The 22367-nt window shown below is 34.1% G+C and overlaps 1 protein-coding gene across 4 annotated transcripts in view; it reads right to left on the reverse strand.

Annotated features, from left to right (window-relative positions):
• Positions 1 to 22367, reverse strand: part of PARG (poly(ADP-ribose) glycohydrolase) — a 116564-nt gene that overhangs the window by 62255 nt on the left and 31942 nt on the right. For 3 of the 4 annotated variants that reach the window (XM_011355420.2, XM_011355422.2, XM_011355421.2), the window contains 2 exons: positions 9320 to 9412; positions 5567 to 5724 (listed from right to left, as the gene is read on the reverse strand). In XM_011355420.2, coding sequence (XP_011353722.1) covers positions 5567 to 5724; positions 9320 to 9412 — 251 coding nt within the window. The remainder of the gene's footprint in view (positions 1 to 5566; positions 5725 to 9319; positions 9413 to 22367) is intronic. The other variant, XM_023527973.1, reaches the window with a different exon arrangement.

The following is a 22367-nucleotide window of genomic DNA, read 5'->3' on the forward strand; positions in this document are numbered from 1 at the left end:
CTAGACTAAAGTTATCTCTGAGAAGTTTAAATACTGAATTTTTAATGAGTGAAACTTAACATCTAAAATTTGCTTTAAAATATTAGAAAAAAAACATAGGGTTGGATAGGTAAAAAAAGAGTCAAAAAAACACTGGTAAGTATTGAAGCTGGGTGATTATAATATGGATTCACTATACTGTTCTCTTTATTTTTAGTATGTTTGAAAATAGCCATAATACAGTTTTTAAAAATAACTTTTTAAGAGAAGAGGCTTTCTGATACAACCTTAACTTAGAGAATACACAGCTCTTATAACAAAAAATTTTTTTAAAAGTCTACAATTAAGTCAAAGAATCAATCTTCTGAGAAAGTGTGTAACTAAGACAGCAAAGGATTATCTTAGGGAGCATCAAGATATATGCACTAGCTGATTACTCATTCCACAGAAACAAATTGTAAGTGGCCACTGAAACACTCATTTCAAAGCATTATTAATTAGATCTACTTTTAACAAAGCCAAAAACGAGGGAAAAGACCCTAGAACCACTGAGATTGTCTTCAGAATTCTGAAAAGAAATTTTATAATTTATAGCATCTCTGCAGATCCTAGAATTGATCAAATATTTATTCCAAATAAACAGAAAGACTACTTACTGTTCAATGAATCCTTACTATTAATATAATCAATACTCTTCATGGACACAGATAATTGTATTTCTATAAAATTAAATTTCACTTCTTTACTTACATACAAAATATGACTATTTCCTTTTCTATATTAAAAAAGAAAACCTGCAAGAGATGTGCAGCCCTTAGCTACTAGTCTACTTGTTTAGTAGATAAAATTATTTATTTTTCAAATTATTTAATAAATAGGTTCTTTATACAACTACAATTGCAGATACTTATGCTCTTTGTTTTCTCTCACTTCTACCACAAATACTAAAGAAATCAAAGATAAAATGCTTAATTATATGTGGCTTAAAAATAAAACACCTAATTCCTAGGAATAAAATGCAATTTGAAAAGTAAAAGACTGTAGACTGAGAACAAGGAGTCTAGCACTCAGCCAATAACCAGTCACCTGATTTCTCAAATGTTTCCTCTTCAAATTTATTTTCATTTCACTAAACAAGAATTTATTGAAGACCTACAATGCATGAGATTTAATGAAAATAACAACAAAAAAACAGGACAGGTAAGATCCTTGTTCCACAGAAAGAATTAAACAAGCAATTTATAAGAAAACAGGCTAGGTGGTACAGTAGGAAAAGTAGAGAAAACTGAAGGTGCATTCCTGGTTATAGAAACCTAGAAAGTACCCCTATCTCTCTTCACTCATGGGCCAATATAGTCCGTTATCATCACAATGACTTGCCCTTCAAAAAACTCCACAGCTTCACTCCCAACACTAGACTATCCCAGCTATCCTCCTCTCCTGGCAAACTGTAATAGCTTCTCCAATTGGGTAAACTCTTTGTACTCTGGCCCCTCTCTATTGGGTTCCCACACTGTAGTCACAACAAACTTCTGAAAATATAGATCCGATCAGGTCCACCAGCCTCCCCTCTCCTCTTATCAAATCCTTTAATGGTTTCCTATTGCCTCAGGATGGTCTACCAGATACAGTAGAATGGCCTACTGGCCCCGATCTACTTCTGCAGCCTGCTCTCTCTCTGTGCCACACTGGTCTCTCAGTCCCAGGGCCTGTGTCCTTCTCGCCACAGTGTATTTGTACATGCGGTTCCCCCTGCCTAGAAATCAATCACCTCTCCTTTCCTCTTTGTTAAAAACTCCAACTCATTCTTTCATACTTCATTCAAAAGTTATTTTTCTCAAGGAAAGTTTCATTTATTAAATTATAGCCTTCTTTAATACAGTGTCATAATGTTGTACACCTCTCCTTTTTATAATGGAGGTACATATGGGCTGTCAGAGGAACCCAGAGGAGTAGCAAAGCTACCCTGGCAGGATCAGAGCTATCAGACCCAGTGATACATGAACTGAGGCTTGAAGAAGGAATAAAAGCCATATGGAAAAGAGAAAGACACAGAAATCAAAAACTAGCTTGTCCCTCCTCTTGTAATTCCAAGGCACTTAACACAGTGGAGAATAATGTAATTGCTCTCTGTATATCTGAATTAAACTAAATGACTAAATACTATTCTCTTAAAACAAACTTGGCTAATGTATCTATTTGAAAAAGATTAAAAACATGTCCCTGGTATTTAGCAACCAAAGCAGGTATGATACAAAATGGATACCATCGTTGGATTTAAAAAAAAAGTCTCTTACATGTATGATATTACTTTTCATTGTTTGTTGCCCTACTCCTCTTTAGTGTTAATAATGGAAAGTAACTGTATATAGTAACACACTTTCATTGATATTGTAATGTTTGAAAGCCTTAAAAATATAGCCTAAGAATTATTAGTCTAAAAGTATTCTTATACTTAAATCATCTGCTACGCTTTCATTTGCCAAACAGATATATATAAAATAAAACACGATACATGTGATGAAGTGTCTACGTCTTGGTTTTAATCAAAATTTATATTAGGTACTAACCAGCTAAATTCTAGAATTTTTCCCATCTTAAGAGAAGTATCTAAATTTCAAGAAGTTAAAAATAATGTCTTTGAGGATAATTTTTCTTGTCACTGCAGAGAATCTGTGAATCTATTTTCCACTAACTTGTGGAGTTGTCAGAAATCCCACTCATATAAAAGTAAGTGGCATTAGAAACAACGACATTCTAGTAACGACGAACACCCAGATCTTGGTTTCTAAATATCATTCTCCAATAAAACAAGAGTTCCTTGTTTGAAAAAATGATTGATTCCAGAGTTGGGTCATGGAAAATATAAGATGAGCCTGGAACATCTTGTGATGCCAGAAAGTATAAAATGTTCAAAATAAAGGTTGGCAGCCTGTTAAAAGAACACAGAAGCCAACATGAAGGAGCCCTGATGGCCAAAGCTAGAACAATTTAAGAAGCAAAATAAATGATAATGTTAAATTTTAACTCATAGAATAAAATAAATATCTGTAAGTCCATTCCGACACAAAAAATTGGGAAAGGGAAGGAATAGCTCTTCCTTACAACAGAATTCCAATTAATAAATATAGAAGGAAAAATGGAATTAGAAAAATCACAATAGGCAAACCCTACAGTAATAACTTGCACACAAGATCCACCAATGGAGGCTAAAATTAGTGAAGGGAAATGTAAGGCAAAATGTCTGCATAGTGTCAACATATTTTCCCCAAGATATTTATTAATCCCCAAGGGAAAGTCAGTAGCTATACAGTGGAAAACCAAGCAAACACCACCTTAGCCAGGTGATTACCATGAGCCCACTGACAGGACACACTGAGGACATAACATCAGTTCTGTGGTATTTCTGCCAAAATGTATGACCTCATTCTATTTGTGAAAAAAATGCCAGCCAAACCTAGACTGAGGAACATTCTGAAAAATAACTATACGAGTAGTCTTCAAAAGTGTCATAGTCATGGAAGAAAAAGAAAAACTAAGGAAAAGGTGAAGGAAACATGAAAACTAAATGCAGTGTGGAAACTGAGGGGATCCTGGAATAGAAAAACATAGTAGAAAAACTGCTGTAATTCAAATAAGGCCTGTAGTTCAGTTAACAGCATGGTGCCAATGTTAACTTCCTGGTTTTGATAATTTTACTATGGTTAATAGTATGTTACACAATATCGTTATATAGTAATGTTAATGTAAGCTGAAGCTGGGTGAGTTGTGTACAGGAATTCTCGGTACTATTTTTGCAATTTTTTACATGTCTAAAATTAAATCAATACAAAAAGTTTTTAAAGAAACAACAAAAAGGTAAATTAAATAAGTGGCATTAATGCATCACTCATCTTTGAACACAAAAAGAGAATGGCATAATTTTGCTCCATGACTACACCTCCTACTCTGCACTCTACCCACATTGCCCCACCTTCAGAGGCATGAGGTGAGGATTAGAAGGAGGTAGTGGAAGAAGACATTACACACAGCCTACTGAGAAAGAGCATATATTGTAACAATTTTCTGAAGACCTCTCCCTGATATTAGGGAAGGAAACTTACATTCTATCCACAGATGCCATAAAGATAATTCTCAGATGAAAAAAGAAAGAAATAGAGGTTTGCTGGGGGAGGTGGGATGCGGGAGGGGGAAAATGCGGGTGAGGAGTTGGAAGGAAGAGAAACATGATATTCATTTGCCAAGAAGATTTTTATAATGTTTTTATTTCTGTAGATGATGGAGAGAAGTCATTTGGGAAAATGGTTAGAATTTGAAACTTTATCAATACATTCGCAATGAAGTGTTTTAGTCAAATAAAATAAGCATTGCTTTGTCTTCCTTTTAAAAATATTACATTAATAAATTAGTCATGTCTACAAAAAGTCAAAGTCAGCATTCACTTTTGCTTTTCATCTTAACAAGTATATATTTCAAGTCTCATAAAGTCATCAGCCTCATGACTTTAAACTCACTCTTCACAGAAAAGAGGACTCCAGATTTAACATTATTTCAGCACACAAAGAATATAATTTTCAATAAATGTTCTTGTGAATAATCACACTGAAGAGGCATAAAGAATCCAGGGCACTCAGAGGAGGACAATCTGACAAGGTAGAAAGAATATGGGTCACAGAGCAAGACAGACCTGAGATTGAACCTCATCTCTGTTACTTATTGGCTCCTCGACCCTGTGGATGAAAAAGGGGCCATATAGTAAACCTGACAAGCTTAGGGGTGGCCTGCGTGGCATGCCTCAGAAACTCAAGAGACTGAATGTAACCACATAGGATGATCTAAACATAAAAATCTCTAATTAAAAGGGAGTCTTGGTGGGTAGCCACATCAGAGGCCTATAGCTTCCTCAACAAAAGTTAATTTTTACCTTAAGTAAGCCTGTCTATTGTCTTTTTGCATTTAAGATAACACACCCTTGGAATGTCAAAGTAATCTCTATTTTCGAGACCCCTCGGGGCATATCCATGTACCAGAGCATGAGATGACAGAGCCCCTCATTATTATCTTGTTCCCTGAATACCATCTCTAATGTGCTGTACATGTTAATTATTAGCTATCTGGTATCCACCAATATAAAAGAAGTATATGTTTTACTTCTTATCCAATTCGAGGTTTCCCAGCTTTGCTTTCTCCTGCCGCCTTAATCTACCACCGATGGACAGTGTAACCCACCTTATGTCTCCTCCTTTGAGTCTAATGTATAAAATAAATTGTACAACTGCCATTCTCTAGAGCATTTTCTCAATCTGTTGAGATTTTCTTCCTGGCAAGTGTCACAGTTTGGCTCAAAAATTCTCTACAGTTTGGACGTTTCTTCATCGACAACCTTAAGCAAGTTCTGTAATATCTATGAACTTTTAATTATCTTGCTTGCAAAATGGCAAAAATATAACAACTCATTTTATTATAAAGAATAAATTATTAAAGGTATAGTAAATGTTTAACCTATAGCATATTACTCAATACATATTATTAGTCCCTTCCACCTTTCTCTATTTCACTGTTAAAGAGATGTTCTCTGAAAACATACCGATTGAAGTTAATATCTGGGTAACTAGAATACTCTGATTTCATCTTAGCATTTCGCCGTGGAAATGTGCAGAAGAAAGCATTAGCTAAAAGACTGGCAATCTGTTCCTGCGACATTGTGATGGAATGATTCATCTTCTGTTTCAGGAGTGGTATTGGCTGACAGAGGAAACAAAAAACAAAGACAAGAAGAGCAGTAATTAGTTTAGCAATTTTAAAAGCAGAGGCATCAAATTGCATTTGCTAAATTAAGGTAGGAATAATTTCAGGCCACTCTTGAATTCTTAAATCGACAATACTATTGGAGTCAAGGGCAGTTCATCAAGGATGATTGGAAAAATGTACTTGTGTTGGATTAACTGCAGATTTCAAATCAATAATAATGAGAGTGAAGAGAACACAAAACATTACATACTGGTTAAAAAAAAACAAACAATATTGCTTTAGCAAGTAAGAATTAAAAACACATAACCCACTTAATGAAAAATTAAAACAAAGGATGAAATAGAAAAATATGATGTTGAGTTTAGCTATTATTGCATATGCTAAATTTTGTTTTCACTTATATTAAAAATTGTTAGAGCAATTTTTCTCTTTTAGTCCTAAATAAAATGACCTAAGGAAAATAATTTAATAAATAAGTCTTTCCCTTAGAATTCTGAATCGCAGTTCACATTGACAATTTCTTTATGAGACCTGAATCTAATTTTATGAGAGCAATTAATAGAATATATGTATACAGCCTCATGTATAATTTGTAAGAAGATAGGTATTTCCTATACAATTATTCAAGTCAAGGAAAAAGCAGGACATTTTTCCTTTAAAATTCTGATATCTGAATTGCCTTCTAGTTGTACCAAACCCAAATTCACTGACCTTTCAGTTTCAGTATAATCCACGGGACCTGAATATTATATCCAGTGGGTCTAAGCCTATCTTAAATGTTTCAACAAAATGTTTAAAGACAAAATGGTAAAGCCAAAGACCAACTGCCAATTTACATATAAACTGCTAAGTTTCAAAATGCTCCAGTGGGTGCTTTTCCTTCTTTCTTTCAATAAGACCCAGAACTAAGAATCTTGGATATTTTCATTAATCTCAAACCAGTATGCATGGAATCAACACCCAAAATGAAACTGAGGAAAGGCAGGCAAGATGAATCAAAACTGCAATGCTGTTAACAATGAACTTTTCTCCAAGTAACAGAAAACACACATCATTGCTAGAATAAGCGCATGCTAGAAAAAGAAAAGGTTAAACTTGCAGTTTAACTATTTCTCTTGGAAAAATACAAAAAGAAACAAGGAAAACATAGAGAATTTATTTTCACTTTGGTATCCAAAATTCTTTCTTCTTTTAGGCCTTACCAATCACCATTTCTAAGAAAGAGGAAATAGTTCATATTGATCCCCATTTCCCATCCTATGCATTTATTTACAACCCAGCAATCAGTTTAGAAAAGTGACAGTGTGTCAATGGCTTAAAGTAAACTGGTACTTGCTTTTAGTAAAAAATGAGTTTTTAACTACCATATTTACCAAATTATCCACAAAAATTATTTTAAAAATTAATGGTGATATTTTAGGCTTGTGGAATTTAAACACTATATATATATATATATATATATATATATATATATATATATATATATATATCTCATTAAATAAAATATGGAAACGTACTCTCCTAAGCATGAGGGGAAGAGAAGATTAAGTGATTCAAGATTCATGTCTAAAGGCAATATACTGTACTGTCAATTACGAACTATACACTGAATTCAAAAAGCATTTAATTAAGCACCATGTTAAACCTGGGGACGTAAAGAGGATCTCCCTTCAGGGAGATTATAATCTAATAGAAGATATATAAAGACATAAATTACAAAATAATGTGCTAAGTATGATCGAAGTGCTATAGGAGAGATTAACTTTGGCTGGAGGAGGTAGGAAGGCTTCGCAGGGGAAGTAAAAGTTTGAGCCTTAAAGGTAGCGAGAGATTTTACTAGGTACAGAAGAAAGCAAAGAGGGAAAGGATAAAGAATAAACATGAAACATAAGCAAGCAAATACAGGCATACATTTTTTGATTGAGTTTTTTTACATATTGAAGGTTTGTGGCAACTCTGCATCCAGTAAGTCTATTGACACCATTTTTCCAATAGGCGTAGATGATTTTTAGCATTTTTTTTTAGCAATAAAGTACTGTGTTTTTTTGTTAAAGAAATAATGCTGTTGTACACATTTAATAGACTATACTGTATAGTATAAACATAACTTTTACATGCACTGGGAAATTTATTGCGAAATGCATTTTATTGAGGTGGTCTGGAACCAAATCCGCACTATGCCCAAGGTATGCCTATAACTTCCAACATAAATAGCAAGATGAGTTTTAAAATACATTTTACCCTGCCCAATAGAAAAATCTTACTTCAGACACAATGCATTAATGAGGTAAAATTAAAGTTATGGTACACTGAAAAATATTCAGTGTTTCTCAATTGAAGGTGGTAGCATGGTCCTCTGGCATTTGGAAATGGTTTTTGGTTGTCTCAATGGCTATATTTGTCATTTTAGGGGTACCGCAATAATATGTGAAACCACCCTACACATTCAGAAACTGTTCCACCTAAAATATTCCCAGGGCTTCTGTGGAGCAACAGTGTTAGCAGAACCCTGGTTAGGATCAATGCAGCAAGGGGACTGGCCCTAGAAATAAAAGACAAAGGCAAATCCAAGCCACTATTGAGAAAAACATGAGAAGAAACGCATGAAGAACAAACCAACACACTTTTATGGTGGTTTGAAAATATGTACACAAATTCTTTGATACACCATCCTTTTAAGAAGTAGTCTAATCACCATCTCCTTGAATGTGGGCTGGATTACCAATCAACTTCTAGTGAATAGAAGAACAGTAGAAATGAACCTGGGTTTCTTCAGAGACTAGGTCAAAAAAGGCACTGAAACTTCCTCGCTCCCTCCCTTGGGTCATTTGTTCTGGGGTACAACCATGTCATGAGGATACCCAATCAGCTTATGGAGAGATCCATGGCAATAGCCATGTGTGTGAGCCAACTCAGAATTGGCTCCTCTAGTCTCAATCAAACAAACCTTCAGATGACTGCAGCCCCACATTCTGAGTGTAATCACAAAAGAGATCCTAAGACAAAACCACGCAGCTAACTACTTCCAAATTCCTGAACAACAAAAACTCAGATAAATGTTTGCTGTTTTAAGCCACTAAATTTTGAGGTAATTTGTTATATAGTAATAAACAATACGATCCAAACAAAATAGAATATTACCAGATTCGTTTATTTTTAAAAGTTAAGAGAATACCACAAGATAATTTGTTATACATTTTACCACTTTGGGGATGGGGGAGGAATAAGTGGATAGCATTAAGTCATTTGGAAGATAAAATGTTCTAAATCCATTAGTGTGTTTTGAAGTAATGACTACTGGTTGTTGTTTGTAAGTTAGAGACTGTTTAAATAAAAAGAGAAAAAGAAATTTGAGTAAGCAAACTTCAACAGTGTAAACCAAAGCTCAGAAATTGAATTCTGCATTTTTAATGTCCTTTTGCAGCATTCTCTCTAAGCCTCTAACCTTTTCTAGCAAAATCATAATATTCTTTGGCAAAAACTGTTTTCTATCTCTCTACTCCCTCTTTGACCTTGGTCATTAGAGTTTAAATAAAATTCAATTGTGAGTCTCAAGAAAGCTACTAATGAAGAAGTTATTTCCACTAACCTGGGTACAAATATTTGGCAGACAGAGAGCAATTTTTACCATATCAGGCAAAATGGACTGATATAAATGTTGAGCTTCTGCTTCTTCAAGTACCTGAAAACCAATAAAATGTTATCAGTGAATGAACAAATGTTTGTTATGAACTTAAATTACATACCTACTTTTCACAAGATCCTATAAGGCACATTATCAACAGGTGCACTTAAGTGAACTTAGGTAAACTTACAAATTCATTTCCAAATATATGTGATTCACCTTAATGCCCTCTGAAAACTCCTAAATATCAAATATCTCTTATATTAACATTCACAATTAAGTAAAACACTTGCCAAAACAAGCAAACAAACAAAAAAACAGTATATTCTGCCCATCAACTAAAATCTGCTAGATCATCAAGAACTATCTCAGAAGCCCTCTAGCTGGGGTGATAACTTAAATCACCATAAAAACCATGCTAATTATTTCAAAGCATATTATATGTGTCAAATCTAACCTACTGGATACTAAACAATGAAGTTTCTGATGACCTTAGAATTTTCCTTTTCCAAGCACTCTTGGGAAGTTAAAACTACAATTCTCATATCATACTTTGAAGCATAACAAAGATGACATTCATGGCCTATTTTTGTCTTATAATTCCTCTCTGCAACACAGCTTTAGAAATTACTTTAGGCCTTTTAATCCAATTTCACTCTAAATATCAGGTTACTTCTTTAAAAGTACTGAAAATGACAAAACTCTTAATTTTGAGATACCACCTAGTCAGGATTTTAAAAAATCATTTATCTACTTGAAATCACTTTTGAACTAGAAGAGGTCACATTTATAATCCAGTCTGATCCTGTCATTATTATAGAGAAAGGAAACTGAGGCGAAGGAAGTTCCCTGATCATCCTAGATAGAAAAGGTCAATTAAGCAATTAATCAGAACTAGAACCCAAGCATTCTCACCTCCACTCCACAGTTCTCCCTACTTCCCTATGTGACCAATGTTTGGGACTGATGAAGATACAGAGTCTTCACAAATATCTATAGATTTCCTTTGCTATAAGCTGATATAAAGGAATATCCATTCATCTATCTGCAGCTGGACAGAAATAGAAAACATTTACATTTTGTGTAAATAGAAAAAGTAACAAAGACAACTTATATTCACTCTGGTTTTATACAGAGCTTCTAACACTAAGAATTGTCTTTATACCAAAGCTCTAAACTCCAACTGCTGCTTACTTAGCACTCTCTTGAAATCAATTCGGTGGAGAAACGAATATTCAGATGAATAGGAAGATATTTGCAATTCAGGGGGTCAGAGGTTCAATTAATCATAGGTATATAGAAAACTAAGCAAGTAAACAACACAATTATTAACTCTGGGGAAAACAAAAAGTTGTGTAAGAGTGGAAAAGCAATATCTTAAATACAGTGTTTTTACCATCCTACTAATAAAACAAGATAGTGATCTTATTGAAATAAATATAATTATAGTGGAAAAAAGGGGAAGTAGAAATAAAGCTTGTGTTAATGGTGATGGGGAAGTGAGTGATAGCTAAATTCTAATCTTGAATAATTTTTTTTACTGGCTGTTCTAGGCATTACATTATATATAACTTAACACAGTTTACTGGTGTCAATATCTTACCAGCTCTAGTAAAGTGTAGAAATTTTACCTTATTTTAAGTTCCTTTACCACCCCCATTTATAATTGCCTTCAAAATTTCCCTACATACATTCAGAACCATATTAAAGTTTTAATTTTTGAAAACAGTGAAAGAAAATGTCAAACACAATTTAGAATATTCAAGAAAAGTCTATTATATTTATTATATTTTATCTATTATATTTACTATATTTTTACTCTTTTTATTTGTTCTTCCTTCCTTCCTGATGTTCTAAGATCCCATTTTTTATCCTCTCCTTTCTGTTTCAAAAAATTCCTTTAGACATTCTTTTAGGATTGGTCTACTAATAACAAATTCTCTTTCTTTTCCTTCATCTAAGAATGTCATGGTGTCTCCTTCATTCATGAAGAATATTTTCACTGGATACAGAATTCTGGGTTGATACTTCTCTTTTATCACTTCTTTCTGGCCTTTGTGTTTTCTGATAAGAAATCCGCTGTCTTTTAAATTGCTTTCCCTATAAGCAATGTATCATTTCTCTCTTGATGTTTTCCTTTCTTTGCCTTTAGTTTTAAGAAGTTTGAATATGATGTGTCTTGGCATGAATTTTGGGGGTTTATGCGGTTTGGGGTTTGCTCACCATCTTGAAGCTGTAGGTTTATGTCTTTTGTCAAACTTGGGGGATTTTCAGCTATTATTTCTAGTTTTTGGCTACTATTTTAGTATTTTTATAGCTCTGCCCTCTTTCTCCTCTCCTTTCAGTAGTAAAATGACATAAATGTTAGATTTTGATATAGATGAATTTTTTTAAATCTATTTTCTTTCTGCTGTTCAGATTGAGTAATTCTATTATTCTTTTCCAAGTTCATCATTTGTTATTCCATTTCTCAATAGAGCCCATCCATCGCATTTAAAAAAATTCAGTTATTGTATTTTTCAGTTCTAAAATTTCCATTTGGTTCTTCTTTATAGCTTCTATTTCTCTGCTGGGACCATTTTTTTCATTTGTTTCAAGCAGGTCTGTAATTGCTAATTGAAGCCTTTTCGTGATGGCTGCTTTAAAAGCTTCATCAGATAATGCTAACACCTGTCTTATATCAGGGTTGGTGTTTGTCTTTCCTCATTTGAGATTTTCCTGGTTCTTGGAGATGAGTTATTTTTTATTGAAAACTGGATATTCTAAGTATTATGTTCTGGATCTTATTTAAATCTTGTTTTAGCAGGCCATCTGTGACAGGAGAAGGGAGAGCCACACATTACTACCAGTTGGGAGTAGAAACTCAGGTTCTCTACTTAGCCTTAACTGACTCTCAGAGCGGGGAGAGAGAGAGGCATCTTGATATCACTGGATTGGGGTGAGAGTTCAGGCTCCCCACCAGGCCTCTACTAACACCACCCTGGTATTGTACCTTTCATAGGGCCCCACAGACCTGAGCGAGTCAGTCTTCTCTCCATCTTTCAGAGACTTCTTATGTTTACATAGTGTCCAGAGTTTTTAGCTGTATGATGCAGGAGGGATAGGGAGAAGTGTCTGTCTAAACATTTTTAACCAAAACACATTTAACTTTAAGTGTCTAAATAGGCTGACGGCTTCTTCTCCTTTGGGTACCTGTCCTTGTCTTTTAAAACTGACATATGAGTAACTGCTGCCATGCTTTGCTGACTGTCACAAGCTTTAAAATATCACTTATTTATCTGATAAAGCATTACTGCACTGGACTTCTTCAAAACTGTCAACACTTCAGACTTATGTCTAATGCTGCCTTGGAAACAAAAATGAGAACATAAAAATGTCATTTGAGAATATGACCAACTCAACTACTGTTTGAGATAAAAATGTGTAATTTAAAAAATTAGCATGATCTATGCCTTCTCATATATTAGCATCTTTATGCAAATCTTACCTTTCATGAATTATTATTTAATACTTATTAATCTGTACAATGCAAACCAAGATATAAAAGTTTTTAAAATGTTAATAATTTTACTTCAATTGTAGCAAGAACTTTAAATAGTAAATAATACTTATTTATATGTAATATGTTATAATATTATTTACTTATAATAATGATGATGATTATAAAGGAAAATAAACATTTACATTATGGTAAAAAAGAAAGCTTCATTAAATTCTCCTACAAGTAAAGTCCTGCCCTCTATTGGATAGTCTACATAATTACGTGTAGCAAGTGTTTCTGCATACTTGTGTGTTTCTGTGTATATATGTGTACATATTTGTCTTTTAATTCTAGTCTCACAAATTGATTATGTATATGTCTCATTCAGAATTGAGTTTCAAAATTATAATGCTATTTTGCCCAACTCCTCTCTTTAGACTATAGATCTGTTTGTTCATTCAATTGGCCAGTAAACAAATATCTGAGTATTTATTATGTGCCATATGTGCCGACACCATGCCAGTAATAAAGACAGAACCGTAAACAATAACAGACATGATCACAGACCTCATGAATCTCACAGCGGAAAGCCCTATGCTATTCATGTGACCCCTCAGTAGATCAGTTCTAACCTTGAAGGATAGTAATTACTGCAACCTCATCATAATGACTGTGGAGAGACTATCTTTCTTTCTTCAGCAGACAGAAACATGGACAAACTACTAAAATGGAGTAATGATATTTGTCAAATGTCTAAACATTATGGATGATTTAAATATCCATATTTATTTCTTCTTTCTTAGACTACTTGATCAACTAAAATTAAATCAGTGAAGAGTGTTCTAACACTAAAGACATATTCATACATGACTAAGTTCAGTGCCTGGCAAACAAATAGTAGTATATAAAAATTGACTACTGAACTTTGAATAAGTGAAATCTGTAGTTCATAAAAATCAGAAAACTAGTGTCATTTTACTAAAACAGAAAATTTCCATAGATCTACTTCTTCAAACAGTTTATAGCAAACGGCTTTTAAAAAATGACCAATCACAAATCGATGAATGTAATAAACACCTTGAGTAATTCCCTTTTATCTATTGCTCTAAATTTAGTTAGATCCTAGTAAAAATTTTAAAAGTTACTAATAATCTTCTTTAATGAAAATTCTCCAAAAATTTATATAAAGGTCTAAATTTTATGAGTTTGTATTTTGTTTTCATTTACATAATAGGCATTTCCATGTAAATAAATATAACCTTACATCACTATTTTTAATAGCTAGGTATTAATATACTATTTGAACACAGCATAATTTATTTCCCCATTTCTCTTATGATAGATTTACAGGTTGCTGCAAATTTTCCACTATTATAATTACTACTGTGATGAATATCCTTGTACATACATCTTTGTACATCTACTTAAATATCTCTACAAATGAAAATGCTATATCAAAAAGCAGAGGCTTTTTTTAAGGCTTTTGATATATGCTTTTTGTCATGTCAAGATGCAGGACATTATCATCACCCTAGAAAGTTTCCTCATGCCCCTTCCCAAGCAACTCCTGACCCCACAACCTGAGAGACTACCATTTAATTCTTATGTCACTACCACACTATATTAGTTTCCCTGGGTGGCTGGAACTAAGAGAACTAAGTACCACAAACTGGGTGGCTTAAAACAACAAAAATTTATTTTCTCACTGTTTTGGAGGCTAGAAGTCTGAAATCAAGGTGTTGGTAGGGTCATGCTCCTTCTGAAAGCTCTAGAGAAGAATCCTTCCTTGCCTCTTCCTAGATTGTGGTGACTACCAGCAACTGTAGGGGTTCCCTGACTTTCAGAAGCTTTCAACAAGTAGTAGCTACTATTATGATGATAATGTATATTTTACTCTCTGCCTTGTTTAACATTTTATACAGTTAAACAACGAATTACACATCAAAATTATTACTCCTTCCTCTGTGACTCATAGTCACACACATGCACCTGGAATGAAGTAGCACTTATTATAATTTATTATAATTATTTATTTACATGTTTTTCTACTCTCCTCTAATTATGAAACACTGCAAAAACAGAAATTGTATTTTATATATCTTGCATTTCAGTACCAAGTATTTAGTACTCATTATTATTTGCTAAACAAAGAGTTAATAAAAATAAAAAACATTACATTTCATCCTGAAAGTATCCTTGCAAAGTAAAAAGCGTAAGATATCTAGAGAACTGAAGCACAGAGAAAGTAAAGCAATCTCCTATATTCAAACTTAGTGGCATACATTGGGGCTAGATGTCAGGACTTTTCTTCCCAGTTTTCCCAAGGAAGGGTATTTTAAAGAACAGAGTACTGGCCAAGAAACTGGAAAACTACATACAGTTAGAGGCCCAGATCCATATTTACTATCTATATTAACACAGAAAAACCCCTGAATTCTTTATTTCTTCATACATAATAAAAATAATTCTAACTCTGTTAAACTTACAGAGTTTTGAAGGGTCAGATACAACTGTTTTATGAATTCTAAAGTTCCATACACAAATGCAAAGTATTATTATCTAATGGGCCAATAATTTCCGACCTTTCTGGAGCTTCCTCCTTATTTCATCACCCCCACATCAATTAACTGCCAAGTCCTACTGACTGATCCAGCTGATCCAGCAGGGCCTTACATATTCATTACCTCTTTTTAATCACTACTAAACTACCCTGACTCAGACCGTCATCTAATCTTACCAAGATTACTGCAATAATCTAACTGCTGCCCTGCTGCTAGCCTACCTTCAGTTTCTGCCCAAGTACACCCTGGTGTGTCCCTGCTCCACTTAAAAGCTTTCACTGGCTTTTTGTTGCCTTTTCAATACAGTACAAACTCCACGAACTAAAAATCAAGCTATCTCACTCTAGATTATTGTTTAGTCTTATTAAGCATACACACACACACACCACCTTCTATGCATTTTATATACTAGGCAACTCAGCAATTTACTCTTTTCTAGCACCTACCTGTGTTTCCAGATACAATTTGCACTACACTGGAATATCTTTCCTACTCAGCTCTAAAATTTATCTAACTCTTTAATGTCTTGCTCAAGCAACACTGCTTCAAAGTCTATCCAAACTGAATTACCAGTTCGAAGGTAACTAACTCTCCCTCTTATTATTTATCTGTACCTATTTTCACAAGACACTTATGATTTCTGCGTTAGGTTGTACTTATTTATGGACATGCTTTCTGGTGCTTAAGACAAAATTTATGTTGATTTACTACACCTAGGACAGTGATATCCATATGTAACATTCTCAATAAGAATATCTGTTAAATTAACTGACACTTTCTATCACAGTTAGATAATTTTACAAAGCTCATCCTCTTCTTCCTCTCTACTGCCTATCAGAATCACCACTGTTTAGGACAAATACTGGAGTTATTATTTATTTATTTTTTTTAGAAAAGTAAATTCAATTGCATATGGACTGAGCTTTCTATGTTGTACCTTAAACTTACTAGAGCTACCTCTAGAGCTTCTCAAGTCCAACAGACAGGTTCATATTTCAAAAATTAAAAAGTATTAACTTAAGTCAGAATTATTAAGATCTTACAGATCCATTTATTCTTCAGGAATGTTTTTAGAATACAAAAATTAAACATTAGAGAAAAAGAACAATTATAGCACTAAATTATATATGGGTAAAAAAAATCTACTGGAGAAGGTGAATGTCTCTAACATTTATCTGTTCATGACTCAGGCTGACATTTTGAAGAAAACGTGACAACTTACAAGGAAACAAACTCACTCATTCCCCTTAATTTCTGAATGCTCATGCAAGTCTGACAGGCCAGCCACAGAGTGCTCTCTCATGTGTATCACCCATGACAATTATGGCTTCAATAAAAATGTTCTCTAAATTTTAATAAAGTCCAATTGGTTTTCAGGAAATAGCCAGCCTAATATTTTTATATTTAAAAATGCATATTTCACAAATCATTGAACTAATTCGTGGACCTAAATAAAACTGTCCAGAAATTTTATCTTATGGAATCAAAAAAAGGTACAAAATGAATGTGGTGGCAGAAGGCAAGGTGATAAAAAAGGCTGAGTGCTAACAAGGTTAGCAGTGGAGACACAGAGAAAAAGACTGCTGAGAAGCCATCCAGTCTCTCTACTGTCTTTTGGTTTGCTTTGGTTTTTGTCTTCAAACAGATATTAAGAGATTCTCTATGAATTTTCAAAATACTATAACTCAAATCTGGGAAGCACTAATAAAAATCACAGCTCATTATAAGCATTTGAAATAATCTGTTTTAAGGATAATACAAAAGAGCCTTTTAAAGTTGTCTGTCCTATAACTAACATGGGAAATAATCTTTGTCATCATATTAATCTGATAGTTGTTTAATATGGGATAAATCAGGCTGCTTTAGACTCTTCCTTTTCCTCCCCATCATTTATTGACAGCAGAAAGAGAAAAAAAGAGTGCTAAATGATAGAATTTTCTTTTATTCTTAATCTCTAATCCCATACCCACTCTTATTAGCCAGTAAAGGAAAGAGGAAGGAAAAATGAAGTGAGAAAGAACCTTCCTACTAATCCTCTCATCTTGATTTCCAATCTCTCCCAATCACTGTTTTGTTTCTCAAGACATAACTCTGCATTAGTTTCTCACTTCATTCAAAAACCAAGCCATCAATGGTTTAAAATTCACGGGCTTTTGCAGATGTGTGTGGAAATTTCGCCATCATGTACTCCTAAATCCAAATAATTAACAACTAATATGAGAACATAAGCAATTCAGGAAGAATATCTTCATCTAATTCTTGAAACAAAATGTCTCTAATCGAAAACAGCTACACTATTACCCATACAAATTTCATTAGATTATACATGAAGAATATAATTGTGAAGGTTTATGAAACATGAAGGAGGCTCTTCTCTAAACAGTACTTACTGATAATCTCTTTTTTTCATGCTAATAATAAAATTCTCAGAGTAGTCTTACCTTAGAAAAGACAAAACATACTAATACATCTTCATTATCTTCTGCCTGCAAAGAATTTACTTCTCAATACTGTTATGGTAAATGATTATCTTTAGGGGATAATTCCACACTAGCACAAGAGGCTCTGATAGGTCTTTCTCATCTCTCATTTCTATTACCATATGACGACATGTCCATCAATCACTTTGGCAAACACCACCAAACCACAATGCTGTTACATACAAGCCAACAGACAGTTTCAATACTATATAGTCATACTATTATCCATCTTTTGTAGACAGCAATCAAACTCAACATGACAAGATTTCAGAGAAAGAGCTAATGGTAATGAAAGTTTTCTAGTCCTAAAAGCAAAATGGACTTAATTTGTCCAAGAAATATAAGTGAGCAATAACTTCAATTTTTTTATTATAGTTTATACTTTTAAATTTAATAAGAATATTTTTGAACTATAAAAAATACTTTTAAATTACTTATCTTTGCTTATAAGTAATTTTTAAGACAGTTCAATGATAGTTTCTCATACACTAGGAAAATAATTTGCCATACAAATCAATTAATGTGCATACATATATACTATAGTGTTTAATTAATTTAATTCCTAAGTTACCTAGTATGAATTAATAATAAATATTACATACGAACTTCACTCTTAGCAATAAGGCTGAAACACACACAATTTTTCCAAAAGGTTTGAGGGCACCCCCTGGTGGCAGATTCTTTGGGGAAAAAAATACAAATGAATTAATAGTTAAATGCTATCACAATGAAAACATCTTTCTAAAAAAATTGACCAAGTTCTGTTCAGCAACTCAATTATTTCATGTAATAATCTAGAAAAAATTCAAAATGTGACCAAAGAATGTTGATAAATCTCTAATGTTCCCTGTAAGAAGATCAGCATCAGCTTTTAGGTAGCAAGACCAGCAAGACATCAAACACAGAAGGACCCTTAGAGATATGACCTAGTGCAATGCAGAACAAAACTTTCTGTACTGTCCAAGACTATGGCCACTAACTACATGTGTTTACTGAACATCTGAAATGTGGTTAGTGTAACCAAGCAACTGAATTTCAAATTTTATTTCATTTTAATTTATTTCAATTTAAATAACAATATATGGCTATTGGCTACTATCTAGACAACCCAGATCTAGTCCTACTTGCTACTCCATTCCAATAAAATAATCACCAGAACAATCCAAGGAAAATTTCAAAGGTTCCCAGACATATGTACAGCTAGATGGTACAAATACATAAGGCTTAATCTGTACTCTTTTTTTTAGGGGGGGTGGGGCAGGCTAAATGCATCTAATTTTATTCCATTACATTGGGCTACTTTTGGTTAAGTGCAATGCATTGTAAAATACAGATGAATTTGAAAATGGTCAAATATTTCTTTTGAAATAACGCTGGCTTTATAGCCTACATAAAACTGAAGGCATGTGATAACTGATACAGCATTTAGCTACATCAAATAAAACAGATTCAGCTCAATCTATCACCTGGATCATTCATTCTTTTCTTACTTGGAAAGAATAAAAAGGTTAAATAGATCCCTGAACTGTGGATTAGCTGAGTTCAGGAATACAAGAAAGAGAACAGTCCAATAGGTCCAGTCTCTACTTTATACTTAACTCTAGTAGTATGTTGCTATTTAATTCAAGCACATACTGAGCACCCACTTTTCCCAGGACATCATATTGAGCACTGTGAGGAATAAACACAAAGGTAAACAATGCAAGGTCTCTGCCCTTTAGAAATGTATTACTTTTGAGGGTAAAACTACAATATAAACAATCATGTATAGTGGCCTACCCTTTCTACTTACTGCCAATCTCAAATGATCAACTATTACTTCATACACATAAGTAAGAGACTGTGGCTTAAGACTCACATTTCTGTGTGCTGATCTACACTCCCTGAATACCCTGAAGTTAGTTTAAGACACATTCTGAGCTCTAGCCATAAGTGAGAAAACACTAAGATGCCTGGAAAAGTTCAGCCTCATAAAGGATGTAGATATTTTTATAGGCAGATCATGCATTCTGTGGCAAGCACAGGTGCTATTGTGAGGATAGAGAGTTTTCAGAAGAGGCTAGGAGGACAGTAAAGAGTTTCTGGAAGAGATAAAGATTGAGTTGAGTCTGGAAGGATGAATTAGGAGCAAGCAAACAGCATGCCAAACAACCACAAGCAATTTAGAGTTATCAGAATATCAAGTTTGCAGCAAAAAAAAAAAAAAGTGGCAAGAAATGATGGTGGAGAAGTGGGCAGAGGCAAAGACATGTAATACCACATATATCACCCACTAGAGCTGAAAATAGATGAGGTACCACGTAAAGTTTGAAAATATATGAATGATAGCTCACTGAGTGTGAGCAGCAGGAAGGATGGATTTGAAGGGAGCAACACTGAACATGGAGGTCAGCTGGATGACTGTTGCAATATACCATCTGAGCCATGTTGATGGCATAAATTAGATAAGTGTAATAGAAATAGAGGTGAGACTCAAAAAGTGTTTAGGAAGTAAAATTATTGTGTCTTTATATAAGAAGCTGACAGTGAAAAAGAGAACTGAAGATCAAAGATTTGAATGTGCTCACCACTGAGTGGTAAAGCTCTTGGCACTATGTTAAGTGTTAGGACATAATAAAAAAGAAATCACAGCCTCCTTCAAGGAAGGGCATGGGAGATGAACAAGTAAAAAGTCAATATAGAAGTGACAGCTACACTGAACACTAAAGGACAAGCAAGGATTAACAAGGCTTTGGAGGAAGAAAGATGAGGCCAGAAAAGATATGATGACATATGTATCCTAAAGTGTAATTATGTTTTGGACGGGCTGAGTTTTTTGGAATGGAATAAGACTGGCTTTTCCTTAGTGCTATCAAGAAAGAGATGAAGAATACTGAAAACCTATAATGAAGAACTGAAAGAATTTCCCTTTTAGATGGTCTCAAATTTCTCAAAGAGGTGTGAGGTAGAAGCAGATGAATAATAGAGTATGGGCAAGGATTAGAGAACAATGAAAAGGCTCAGAACCATAAATAATGAGGAACTAAAAGATGACAAAAACAACCAAAGGCCAAATTAAGATTCAATAACATGAACTTTCAGTAAGGCCTATAGATAAAATTTATGGTTTATTTCTTGCCTTCCTGTCTCCCTGCCAAATATAACCTACTTGTTAAGAGCAAAGGAAGCAAGTGGCTGGATGCTATCAGAGTTGGAAACTAGCATATACCAAAGGTCGAGGAGAATCTAGATGAAAAAGTAGACTACATGTACCAGACTTGGCAGAAAGAGATAGGAAGGCAGGAGAGAACCAATAGATTACAACTGTTTTTGCAAGGTGTGTTCCATGGAATACTAGCTACAAGGGAAATCTCAAGCTGTTATGCAGAAAGGAGTTTTGTTTGTAAATAAGTTTGGGGACAGTGTAACCCAATCTAAGCAGTTTCTTTAAGACTTCTCGGAACTATATCCCAGGATATAATATGCAGCATAATAACCTGACCATTTAACCCTTTATATACAAAATATTTGAGCAACACAACCTGGGAAACAGTGGCCCAGAAGAAAAGGAATAAAAGCAGTAGCCTTAAAAACAGAGAGTGGAGAAGGAATGAGAGAATAGAAAACTAGGAGGCTACGGTAGGAGAGAAATTCAGAACTCATGATCTTAGAGAAGGAATTGACCCAGCAGATAACCAGGTCCAATTTGTGATCATATGTGGTCACATAGATTAACACAGTAGAAGGTCTCACACATAAACTTCAGTTAGACTAACATATGACTGGGTCATCAACATGAATACCAACCAAAGTTGCCCAAGTTGATGTCAGGTATCAGGGCTGAGAGGAAAAGCGGTGTCAAAGGCTGGCAGATAAGAATAGCAAGAGGGGATATAACCAGTTGGCTAAGGATCCAAAGGAACAAAAGGCTGTTAGATGTTGGCAGGTGACCTCCCTAAGTCAGTGTTTTTAAATGATGCCAGATCTAAGGACATATGACACTAAAGCCACCTTTTTCCAGAGGATTCTTCTAAGCTCCTCTTCTTTCTACTTATATAGTCAAATCTTTGAATTACTGGGCCTCCTTTGCTTGGTTTCTGCCATGATTCGGCCCCTTTCCCTAACCATTTCCAAATGACCTAATGTTTGGACAGTATGTTTGACTGACTCAGTTCCTCTCTAGGTGCTAAGTCAAAAGCGAGTTCTGATGGCATGCGCCACAGTGCAAAAATAAAAGCCGAGACTCACCTCAACCCAGATCTACAAATATCACCCTAGGCTTTCACAGATCTAGAACAGGGTTAAACAATTCAATATTGGACAGAAATTAGCAGTGGAGACTAAGGAGAAAAATAACTCCTCTTCATTCTAACAAGTTCCATTTGAGAAGGAAAAACTGCCAATAGGAAAAGCTTCTTTAGCTAAGGTAAAACATGTAGGACAGATACTATTCAAGGAGTGGTTTGGGAAACATAATACAGTAGAATAGTGGTTCTCAAATTTTTAAGTAC

This window comes from Pteropus vampyrus, unplaced genomic scaffold, assembly GCF_000151845.1.
Source record: "Pteropus vampyrus isolate Shadow unplaced genomic scaffold, Pvam_2.0 Scaffold20, whole genome shotgun sequence".
Taxonomy (NCBI): Eukaryota; Metazoa; Chordata; class Mammalia; order Chiroptera; family Pteropodidae; genus Pteropus; species Pteropus vampyrus.